General features: G+C 40.3%; 1 protein-coding gene across 1 annotated transcript; it reads left to right on the forward strand.

Annotated features, from left to right (window-relative positions):
* The first annotated feature begins 7,240 nt into the window (after positions 1–7,240).
* serpinh1b (serpin peptidase inhibitor, clade H (heat shock protein 47), member 1b) lies at positions 7,241–12,647 on the forward strand. The gene is made up of 8 exons (XM_083913802.1): positions 7,241–7,339; positions 7,973–8,004; positions 8,725–8,874; positions 8,982–9,174; positions 9,329–9,599; positions 9,695–9,793; positions 9,906–10,138; positions 10,248–12,647. Exons 3-8 carry the CDS (start codon positions 8,756–8,758, stop codon positions 10,548–10,550), a joined length of 1,218 nt encoding a protein of 405 aa, XP_083769928.1. The 5' UTR covers positions 7,241–7,339; positions 7,973–8,004; positions 8,725–8,755; the 3' UTR covers positions 10,551–12,647.
* The last annotated feature ends 16 nt before the right edge of the window (positions 12,648–12,663 follow it).

Genomic DNA, 12,663 nt, shown 5'->3' on the forward strand with positions numbered 1-12,663 from the left:
ACTCAGTGTACTGAATGGTGGGAGGAGTGTGTGTCGGTCTTTTTATCTCCAGCCCTTCTGTACAGTGAGAGAGCGTCACGGAGCTGACTTTACTCCCCGGTGTGTGCGTTCAGGTCACAGCGAAAGTAACGGATGGTCGAGTTTTACTGTCCCGTTGACACTCTTTTTAAACCATGTTCACGGCGTTTTAACTTACTGGAATCACCCAAATTCAGATAAAATTATATTCATGAGGTTTCAGATGTCACTGTCAACATTTCTTGTAAATGAGAGAAATCGAAGCCAGATGGTAAACTGCCATCCCCCTCCAGTGGACACACGGAAGGAAAATGTCCGATGTTACTTGAACGCAACAACGTGCAAATATCAGTTAAGCATAAAAAAGGCATTTTTCTATCAATTTGTTTATTATCTTACAGGAGTGGTCTTCAAAGTCTTTTAGGCCAAGGACCCCGCACCTCAAACAGAGACGAAGCACACAAATATACTTATAATACAATTATTGTATTAAATTAAGTTGCATATTAAATTGGGCCTAACAGCTAAGGGTGGCCTAAAGCCTTTACATACACAGCTTTTTCTGGTTCATACAATACTAAGATATTACAATGATCATTATTAACATTCAAATATTTATACATCATATGTTAATGTTAAACATACATACATACATACAGCTCAATTGTATCTGAGCACGGCTACCCTAATATCTACCTTGCCTATAAGCCAGTAAGCCTATAATTAAGGTTGTGTAAATGTATTTATTCACAAATGTATATTTACTAGTAATATGTTGCATTCATTCTGATGTATATTTTCAGACACATTAAAAAAAAACATTGGAAACATTATAAAACAATTTGACAGCCCCCCTGAATTAACTCTGAGTACCCCCTTTTGAGGATCTCTGTCTTACACCATAGCCTACCTAATCAACTTTGCTGACAGTGAAGGATAATGAAGAAAATGCAGTTTTGCTTGTTGACACATGACAAAGATTAAAGGTCATGAACAGCTGTGTAAGCTTTCGTTATTCCATACACCATGTATATTTCGAACCCCTTTTTTAGTACTTAGTGTTTTTATTTCCATATTTTTCTTAGTCCTAAAAATGTAAAATGTTTGCTTGAGTCAGATTACGTATTTGCATTGCATGTTTTAATATCCTTATTTTCTATGATCAACTTCAGCAAGAGGTGAGGTCTAAATACCAGTATCATTAGAGACCATTCATTCTAATTGATCCACCAGGCAAATACAAAGATAAAACAATCAAACCACCAAAGGGGTCACACATACAGCCCCTCCGCACCCTTTCTAGGCTCAGACTTTGTCACCTTCGCTCATATTGATGCACACCAGATGAATCATTACACAAAACTGATTATAGATTTTTCTTGTCACAAGAACACCATCTGCATAATCAGGGCAGCATGTAATGTCAGCAGTGCCTCATAATCGACCGATTTAGACATGTTGAGGCATGACACATAAAGTGTGCATCCTAATTTGACCTGTTTTGTAGACCTAATGTGGGAATCATTTTCAGGGAAATAATCTATAAAATACCAAAAGGTTGTTGTGTTATCAATACTGATATTAAAAAAAACATTTAACCACAATTTAACACATCGAATGACTGCGATGAAACACACTGACTGCATTTTTTATCCCTTGTTAAACTGGAAATACAGACAAGTGTTGTCCAAAAGTAGAAACTGTGCCGGCAACATAAAAAAGGATGTTAAATTGTATGACTCTAGTTTGGTTAGATGGACTGATGTTTCTGCGGATCGTGACATCAGGGTTATTATTCAAAAGGCCAGAAACCCACTGTTTTTCACTAAGCTGCACACATTAAAAGTCCCATATTGGAAAAAAGATGTGTTCATATCTTTTTTTTATTGCAAAGCAGGTTGAGGTGCTATATCAGTGCTGTGGAAGTGTCAAAACACTCCACAGTCCACAGGGAAATACACACAGCCCGTATTCAGAAACGGTGCCTTTTAACCACAGACATATAGAAATGGACGAGACTTCTCAATTTCCTCTCACTGCACAACCGTTAAGCCAAAGGCTTAGTTCAAAAGTGCATTTTTTTCTTTTTACTTTTAGTTTGTACTGAAGCTGACCTGATATAGTACATACTGTTGCATGCAGTACGGATCATAATGCTCCATCACAGAGAGGTGAAGTCCCTCTCGTTCTGGCGAACTATTTTCTTTAAAAAAAATATGTATGGTAGTGAACGGGGAGAGACGAATCCTTTTTTGATCCCGTTTGAATTGTGCCATGAATTACACATATGATGTTTGTCGATTTAAAAGCTAATTTTGTGTCGATAGGTTATTATGATGTGTCGTGTAGGATAACTTAAGTTTCTGCTATGTTTCTCCGCACCAAAGCTACAAAGACAAATTATGGTATTTATTGTACTAGAGTCAATAAAATCTGGATGTGAAACTTTTCAGACTGCGTTGATCGTTCTAGACAATGTCAGCAGTCAGAAAGCAGGTATCCGGTGCATGGAATAACTCATCAGCATTAGCAAGTGTAGCCTGAACAAGGAACATTTATGTCAACTGTGGAGGAGTAGTTGTAGTTAAAAGGAGTAACAGATCAGGTGTATCACCAAGGAGACAGTCGGTGCAGTGGTGTTTCCAGATACATTAGCATTATATTGATGGGAATGAAGAGGTTGTGTTCATATTGCATAAGACTCAGATCAAACAGCACTTTAACTAATATTCAAACCATTTAGCAATAGCCTACTTCAAACCAAATAATTACATGTTGTGATTAAAACATCACCTTCACATCCGTGCAGCTGGCACACACACACACACACACACACACACACACACAAACACACACACACACCTTGACATTGTCTCTCCATGAACATCTCTACAGGTGGGGAAGCGAGGGAAATGCTCCTCTCAGGATGATTTCCTGTGGCATATCCCTGTTTGATGTGGCAGACCCGGGCATTAGTCAGTAGCTCCGGCTGCTGCGCTTTGTTGTGATCTCCAGCCGTTTTAAAATGCTATCCAGACTCTACGGGCAGGAGGGGTAGGCTGGGCGGTAGGGGTCTCCTCTGCATGCGCAGCAGTGTGAAGAGCTTCAGGGCACTCTGAAAGGGCACAGAACATGACCTGTGCAGGAGGAGGAGGAACAAAGACAAATTAATACCTACACAGACACTTGTGGACTTTATCGTCTAAATGCCAATTCTGTAGCTTGTTATGACTTTGGAGGTCTGCTGCAATTTCACAGGAAGGTTTTATTCAGAGACCCCATTAAGTCCAGTGGGAGAACAGAGACGGTATTGACTTAACACTGCTCAGACATATTGCTTTGATTTGAAACACTTATGTGACATCTACCCACTGGTAGAGGCCAGAGACAAATTGATGCTGGTGTCTCACATTCACTGAACTTGTTTGCATATTTTTATTTTTTTAAATTTCGCCACATTGGATAATATGAAAACAGAGACATGTTAGTTGGCACTGGACAGACAGTTAAAGTCACTGTGACTAAAACTCCTCTTATTCACTATCAACAGATAGTTTCTCTGGCTGTATTTTATGTGGTTGCTTTGCACCCCATCTAGTGGTTGTTTGTCCACAATGCAATGCAGATGCAAATCACATAATAGTGTTTGGCAAACAATTTAAAATGATTTTCACTGGTTCTTCTACTTGGTTTGTATCCTAAAATCCTAAGTGTTGGATTTAAGTTTCTGTGAAAAAAATCTACTGTTTGCTTTTATTTTCTTCAAGAACATAGTGGAAAGCAAAAGTCCACCAAAATAAGTTAATTCATTCATTCATCGTCAACTGCTTGTCCCTGTCAGGGTCGCGGGGGGCTGGAGCCGATCCTAGCTGACATCGGGCATGAGGCGGGGTACACCCTGGACAGGACGCCAGTCTATCACAGGGCACATAGAGACGCACAGAGACAGACAACCATTCACACCTACGGGCAATAAAAAATCCCTTGAATAAAATAAATAATACAACACTGAATATGATTTTAATTAAGACTTCAATTGCTCCAACGAAAAGTTTAATTGGTTTGGATGAAGCTTTCAAACTTTTCCCAGCAGGGGGCATTTTTGTTGGTATTAAAATCATTCAGTCGGCCCCAGCTTCACATCATCAAGTAAGATCCAATCACTAGACTGTAACTCTGCAAAAAGTAACATGTATTCTGCAAATGTTTCACTGAATGATCTAACTGTCATTTGTTCTTTTGCTCAATAAAGTTTTTAAACATGTGGTCAGCCCAATAATTTTAAAGATCAATTGCCCCAAAAGTAATGAATTAAATAATTTGAATACATTTTAAATCAGGCAGGGAGGCTTCAAATGATGGAGTAACTTAATCTATTATTCGTGAACTTAAAGATGAACTGCTTAGCGACAGGATACAGACAGTGGTCTTTTGTAATAAATCTACAGAAAATGGATGGAGTCTACAACATTGTTTCTTAGAAAGACATAACAAACAGTTCCAGGGGTATTAGTATTTATCATGAATTAACAGAGAAAATATGTGACTTATGTGATCACATCTGTTTTGTAGAAAGAGCAAGTGGTCTTAACTCTTCAGTTGATGTAAAATTCATTAACCATTGCATTCTAATAGACGTCTAATTTATCAGCCTGAGTTTACTGCTACTGCCACCTAATGTGAGTCCGTCTTAGGTTAACAGTGCCTATAGACAGATTACAAACAGTAAGATCCAGCAACGCGCTGCGCTTATAAAGAGAAAAAAATCTGAAAGTTACATCATACAGCAAAGCTGAAACTTTCTCATGCCTTGCGTCACGGTCTTCTTGGCAGCTGTGTTCTGCTTCTGTCAGCGGAGTCCTTGTGTCCGACATTTCCTCAGTGAGTTATGGTGGTGTCCGTAGCAGTTTGTGACAGAATGGCATGATTAAATCCAACAAAGTAGGGCTTTATAACATTTATGAGAAAACTGAAACTTTTTAAGAGAATATTTCAAACAGTCTCTGATACACTTGGGGAGAGTCTAGCATTGGAATCAGTAAACAACAATATACAGCGATTATTTAAGAGAAAACAAGCACTGATTCATCTGGAAGAGATAAGCACAAAGTGAGTTGTTTAGAAACCCCCTAAACAGTTGCAACAGAGTGCCAAAATCCTGTTAGTCTTTCTGTTTGATGGACTAACACAGATGGTAAACCAGGAGAGTGGTGGAACTGTTTATTCACAACCCCCATACTGTAAGTATACTGTATATGTCTGAGGTCTCCTACAGTGGCAACTCTAACTTCAATGCAACTACATGAGCAACTGTTTGGATTTGAATTGGTTGTTTTCCTTCCCTAAAAAATATGCACCCTTATAATTTGATTAAGACTTACAACTTATACAAAAAATTTAAATTGTAACCTAACTTTCCCCAATCAATCCTTCTAAAATATTGATTATCCTCTTTGTGAAAGTTTGAGTATTCTGTCAACCACATGTTTCATTATTTGAATCCAAATGTTTATAAAATGAACCGAAAACCAGCAAGAAAAAACCTTATCAGTATAGTCTCTGCAGCTAAACAAGACTGGAACTGTGTGTAATGATGTCCAGATGCTGAGCTCTGTTACTTCTACTAAATATTGCATCATTATGTTCAGTGCCGTGTTTAAATCCTTCCCTTCCCGTATGCTCCATGTGGTGGTCGTTCAGAAAAGTACTGGAAGCTTCCGTATGCTCGCACAGGCACGTAAACCCACACCCCCATTATAAAGGAATGTCCCCCTTATTTTACAAATATACAATCTGTTTAATTGTCCTTCCTTTCTTCCCACCTTTCATGTCTACGGACGTTCCAGGTCTTCCAGGGAGACAATGAAAGGATTGCTGTTTCAGCAGGGACTATTAAGAGATTTGACCAGACTTGCTTGACTGCAAATTGACCCTCACCCTGCACATGCTGAGGAATTTCAGTGTAAACTGTTAGGGGGGGCTTCTTCAAAATGACAACACCCCCTGAGGTGAGGGAAGGGGTCTATAATCCGGCTCTTAGACCTTTCTCAAAGCAGAAATTAGATGGGTTCACTGTTTCCAAAATGTAAATAATGTAATATTTGAAATTAGACGACATTGTTGTGGAGGTAAGATTTGTGGACATTTACCCCCCACATAACTTTCTGGATGCCTGCCCTAATAAGTCACTTAAAGAATACAAGCCACTCATCAGTCGGCATGTCGGGACAATTTGTAGAAAGCTTCAACACAGAAAGAGATTGGGGGATTAAACGATTGATGGAATTCCTCTGGTTTGCAAATAGCTTGTGTCAGACACCAAAATCAAAAATGTACACTGTATTTAACACACAGTGATCACTTGTCTATCAAATATCTTGCTCTAATCTACTGTGGATATGACTGAGGCAAATGTGTCATTGCTTCACACAGATTATACAGGAAAGAATTATGGCTGACATTGTTCAACTTTTGATCATGATGCAGACAAGTATTTATAACTTATACCGTTTTTTTTTCTGGGCAGGATAAGGCAGTTTGTTTACGACAGTCTTCCTCCTTAAACCCCCATCCTTCCACCACCCTGGAATCAGCAGCTGACAGACGTGGCACTGTGTTGGTGGGGGCAGGGCTGGAGATCTTCTGTGATGCATGAATACTACTGAGTAAAGCTTTGAAAGTTTAGAAAGTTCAATCGTAAATAAGACATTTGTGCAACAAGGTTAACAAACAAACAATATGACTGCTTCTCTTCTGGGAACATTTGCAATCAATGGACCCGTTCACTGATGTCTTGCCTGCTGAGATTGCAGAGAAGTCAGGCCTCAAAAAGCCTCACACACTCAAATTTACAACTGTGTTACTGTGTAAACAGTGTTTACATGCCACATGTTTGAATACATAAGAATCATTCAGTTTATGTATTACATAATCTTTTACATATGATGAAACCAGTGATAAAGATTGAGTCAGCAAGCAGCGTTAGAACTTAGAGGATGAGGACTATTTCTCTTCATAAGCTGTTAAGACTGACCCAGGATCAGATTTCTTTCTGTGTCCATGTCTGCAGACACTTGAAGGAAAGTTTTCAAGTTGAGCCCAGACCAGTGCTTAGGGGTTAACTTCAGCCCGACCCCTCTCATTCCAGTGGCTTCAAGGGGGACGTCCCAGCTCCCAGCTTCCCCAGGAAACACCCTCATTTGAATATCCCATTCCCACTTCTAGAAAGTTCTCTCTCAGGATATAAAAAAGCAGGAGTGTGTTACAGTCACACTTTCAACAGGACTCAACACAGAAGAGAAACCCTGCGAATCTGCGCCAGGTAAGGATAAGAATGAACTGTCTTTGTGTTGAGGGAGGAGTGCAGAGGGAGAATGGGGTGCTTTGTTTTTATGGCTTAAAGTTACAGTGCAACATTTTTTAATTTTAACCCATTCTCTTCTAATCTCTTTTTTAACTCTCTGGCTGTTTGACCTGCATACAAGAATATAATAGTTTATCAAATGCGGAAAAAAAAAGCATCTTTGACACAGCATAAAGTGTTCAAACAACTTATCCAAGCATGATTATACTAAAGCTTTTTACCTTTTGAGTGTTACTTGTGCAGTCTATTTAAATGCGCCCAATCTGGCTTTTTCACTCGAATCCATCCCTTTTTAACAAAGAGAGGTTCAAATGCGTCCTCTAGAAATGAGTGCTGCTCGATTATGGTACAGCTGACTCGATGAACGTTTTTATTCTCGGTGACAAACACAGACGATGGAAAAACCTTTTACGTGCCTGATTGTGAATGAGTGATGACTAACTTGTATAGTAACTTCAATGCTTTTAGTCTCTGGACACTAGGATACAAAATGGAGAAAATGGAAAACACAGAATATGTCTCCTTCAGAGCCTGTACAATGTTTTACTGCTTGCTCTATGGAGATTACTACGTACACCTCTTGTCTTTCAGAATGAAAATCGCAGACATCAAAACATCTCAAGGTATCCGAACATGATGCAAAGTTATTTCTGCTTTATCACAAACATGCAAAAAACGGAGGTGCAGACTACATATCTCTGCACTCAGACTGTGGAGGTGGATTAGAGACGTCTTTAGAGTTTGAATACAGCCTTGTGCATTTGGTCCTTTGTTTGAACAAGCGAGGAGATGAGTTAGATACAGTATAGCCTGCAGTCCCACGCCCTTTCTCTGAGATAAAAGTCTCGCTACAGAGAGAATGTAAAAGTATCAGAGACTGCACTGCAGGTCTTCACAGTGTAACGCAGTGATTTCTGATCATTCTTACTCAAAAAGAAGTCATTAAAGTTGTGCAGACTTGCAACAGATTGGATCAGTAACATAAATGTAGGGATCAGAAAGGCATCAAATTTCAATGTCGAGTCAACGCAGAGCTTAGGTGGCAGCTCCAGCTGTAGGCCTAAACAGCTAGGCCTCAATGACTGTTGACGTGGCGAGGAACATGTCTGCCTGAAACTGGAGGTGTTCCCAAGCTTCCCTGTGGGCTGGGCCAACCCTGCCCTGCCACTACAGTAACAGCTCCAGAGTCCTGAGATATATGTTATTAAATCAAACCAAATCTAAATATTTATTAATTCCACAAGCTCACTATGAGGAGCCTTCCATCTCAAACTCAATACATTTATTAGGTTTTAGGTTGAAAGAGATTAACCCTACCTTTGTCCCTTCTTCCTTTTGCACAGGCTGCTACAGCTGCTTTTGGAGACACACAGGATGTGGATGAAAAATGTCGTAGCTCTTTGTCTGCTGGCCCTCGTGGCCTCTGCAGAGGACAAGAAGCTGAGCAGCCATGCCATCACGCTGGCTGATAACAGCGCCAACCTGGCCTTCAGGTCTGACATCCAATATATTGGTGCAGTTGGTTTTGCTTGAGCATTCTTTGTTCTATTTTTCTTGTTAGAAACACAAGCAAATCATCTTTCTTGTAATTTCAATTCAGCCTCTACCACAACATGGCGAAGCAGAAGGACACAGAGAACATCCTTATCTCTCCTGTGGTGGTGGCCTCCTCTCTGGGCATGGTGGCTCTTGGTGGCAAGGCCTCAACTGCCTCCCAGGTCAAAACCGTCCTCAGTGCTGACAAACTGAAGGATGAGCATCTGCACACAGGCCTGTCCGAGCTGCTCTCTGAGGTAAGTACACTTATTTTTATTAAAGTACACTTAAATAAAATGCTGTATATGACACCTTATTAACAACCTGGCTTCTTTATAATTAAATTCTGGTATCACAAGTGGACACAGCCTCTTACTAGACCTTCACTGGCTTTACATTGTTCCTTCTCAGGTAAGTGATGCCAAGACACGCAACACTACCTGGAAGATCAACAACCGCCTCTACGGCCCCAGCTCCGTCTCCTTCGCTGATGATTTTGTGAAAAACAGCAAGAAGCACTACAACTACGACCATTCAAAGATAAACTTCAGAGACAAGAGGAGCGCAGTGAACTCCATCAACGAGTGGGCAGCCAAGTCCACAGATGGCAAGCTGCCTGAGATCACCAAGGATTTGCAGAACCCAGATGGGGCCATGATTGTCAACGCTATGTTCTTCAAGCGTGAGTATAAATAGCATCCATTCATATTGTTTTCATTCAAGATGTGAAAGCATTGTGCAGATGTGAATCTAACCCCAATATGTTTTGTCCAACAGCTCACTGGAATGAGAAATTCCATGAAAAAATGGTGGACACACGTTCTTTCCTGGTTACCCGCTCATTCTCCATTGGAGTTCCCATGATGCATCGTACAGGTGGGTTTCTCCATCACCTCTAACTCTGATCTTATCTTATTATGTCTTTCTCTAAATTCTGCCAACAAGAATGCAAGCAAGACCATATATCTGATTTGTTTGCTCTTTGCAGGCCTGTATGACTTCTACGAGGACACAGAGAACCGTATCTTTGTGCTGAACATGAATTTGGGCCAAAAACAGGCCTCTATGATCCTCATCATGCCCTACCACCTGGAGCCTCTAGAACGCCTGGAGAAACTCCTGACCAGGAAGCAGGTGGACACCTGGATCAGCAAGCTGGAGAACAGGGCTGTGGCCATTTCCCTCCCCAAAATCACAATGGAAATCAGCCACAACCTGCAGGTAAATGGTGGCAATGATGGACCAATGGTTATAACAATAATGTTATATTAAAGACTTGTGAAAATCAATCAACAACCCTTTGAATTGAGCAATTTTCCATCTTTTCTAGAAACATCTGGCTGAGCTCGGCCTGACCGAGGCCGTGGACAAAGCTAAGGCGGACTTGTCCAACATCTCCGGAAAGAAGGACCTCTACCTGTCCAACGTCTTCCATGCGTCAGCCCTGGAGCTGGACGTGTCAGGAAACCCGTTCGACACCAGCATCTATGGCTCTGAAAAGCTGAGGAACCCCAAACTTTTCTACGTAGATCACCCCTTCATTTTCCTAGTTAAAGACAACAAGACCAACTCCATCATGTACATAGGCAGAGTGGTTAGACCTAAAGGAGACAAGATGCGTGATGAGCTATAATGTTAATGTCGTGAATTGTTGAGGGTAGCTTTGTTCTTTGTGAAATTATGGCAGGAAATTGTCTATTTTTGGTATGACTGTTAACTCATGAGCACATTCCAATAGGAAACCTGTGGATAAAGTACCTGTTTTGATACACACTAAACCTTCCAGGGGAACATTCCATATAAACCTTAGGTCTCAGCTTTAAGCCACCTTGAATTCAAGTATTATCTAAATTACAAATATGTGGCTCGTTTGAGATCTCCCTAAATCGACAGCAGACGACATGCTTATATTAAGTAAGTTCTCTTTACACCTTTTTTGGGGCGGCAGTAGCTCAGTCCATAGGTGACTCGGCTGGGAACCGTTGAGCAAGGCACCGAACCCCCAACTGCTTGGGGCGCCGGTCCACTGGCAGCCCCCTCGCTCTGACATCTCTCCATTAATTGCATGTATTAAGTCCTGTTGTGCATGTTTGTGTATTTCGGGCCTGGGTGTGTAACATGAGTAATAATAGAGTGAATGAATTGAATTTCCCCGTTGCGGGATTAATCAAGTAATTCTTCTTCTTCTTCTTCTTCTTCTTTTTATGATCCACATGCATTTTATTTTGCATCGTCTTTAATGTTTAAAGAAAGAAAAAAGATCTTTGCACAAGCTTGTCTCCCTTCTTCCCTTCACTTCAGTCTGCACTGAATTGTTCCCCTGCAAGAGCTGATATCGCCGAGGAAATGAGGCAAAGGTCTGGTCTAGTCATGTTCACTTGTCAACCATACTGTGTTGTTTTGTTGCTGTAGGTATTTTCCACAAAGAAGCTGTTGGAATTGTGTCATTATGTGTTGATTTTTAAATATAAAATAAGAAAGAGGATCTTTTTTTTTGGTAAATCATCTCTTGAATACCATCTGAACACAGTTGATACAGACTAACAGAACAGCGTGGCCTTGCTGGAGTTCACATCTCAAATAACAATCTTTCCAGTCGGCTGGAGGACAAACAATCCTCCCAGCTCTGGAATGTAGAGGTTATTGCTAATCTGCCGTAGACAGCTATCCAGAGAATTTTGTGGTTCTTACCTCCCCTGGCCTACATAAAAGCCAATGGGAGAATCCGCAGTGCAGAAACTGGAGTGCAGGGTTCTCACGGTGAGTGGGGAAACTCCTGCAATTCCAGCTCAGCAAATAAAAGGTGATGCTGCAATATTGCATAAATGCAACAGACTAACAGAAAGATCAAAATATGTAGTTTTCAAGGTTCCCTTAATATTCTAACACTTTTGATTTCACATATTGTCACGTGGATTTCTGTGTGAGGGCTGTAGTGCCACCCTCTGGTTGCACAGAGGAAAGTACTGGTTACACTGTAAGGAGAGCCAAACGATGTAGGTGTTAAAAATGAATGATTTAATTCCTTAATAATGTCACATTTGTATACAGTACACCTTATACTTTGCATTGCGGTAATAATATACAACACTACATATAAATTACACATTATACATGTTTAATGACTGACTCTGCTGTTGTTTTGCACACCAAGAACAAATAAAGATGCTCCATAGTCAACGTTCAGATGATGAGATGCAGGGGATTATTTCCAAATGTTATGAAACAGGTTGGTTGAGAAGTGACTTCATATTTGTGGTTTAGGTCAAAACTAAAGTTTCATAAATACACTTCTATCAAATAACATATTTCAGTATCATTATCTATTTAGTTTCCGTTGCTCTCGGGTATTCCCTTATGCCTACATGCCTTATTTTTTAATAAATTGTAGTGAACATGCAATTTATTTGCTTCCACACTTTGTCGCCAATAAAATAATATAACAAAATCCATTGAGTGCGCTTTAAAAAATATCTTAATTTGAACACTAGATGGTGCTCTCCAGCTCTCGGACACGCCACGCGTCTGGGACACACACTTCTTTAAATGTACCACAGCAGGGTAATGTAGTCGAGATGTGATAGACATCGTAAACACAGTTTTCTCTCCTGAACTCAAAAACAAACTTTTATGGATGTGTGTACAAAAGTTACTTTAACATTACGAAGGTAAAGTTGGATTGGTGTAAAAAATAAAATTGAAATCATGTTCTTATAGCGGCATCCTACAATGAGGCTGTAAACGTT

The sequence above is a fragment of the Echiichthys vipera genome, assembly GCF_963691815.1.
Source record: "Echiichthys vipera genome assembly, chromosome: 5".
In the NCBI taxonomy this organism is placed as follows: Eukaryota; Metazoa; Chordata; class Actinopteri; order Perciformes; family Trachinidae; genus Echiichthys; species Echiichthys vipera.

What these genes read in the sequence shown, in the direction of transcription:
- serpinh1b (XM_083913802.1), top strand. Translation starts at nt 8,756, where the DNA reads ATGTGGATGAAAAATGTCGTAGCTCTTTGTCTGCTGGCCCTCGTGGCC. An exon ending in TGTCCGAGCTGCTCTCTGAG is followed by an intron (nt 9,175 to 9,328) that starts GTAAGTACACTT and finishes GTTCCTTCTCAG; the next exon opens with GTAAGTGATGCCAAGACACG. An exon ending in TCCCATGATGCATCGTACAG is followed by an intron (nt 9,794 to 9,905) that starts GTGGGTTTCTCC and finishes TGCTCTTTGCAG; the next exon opens with GCCTGTATGACTTCTACGAG.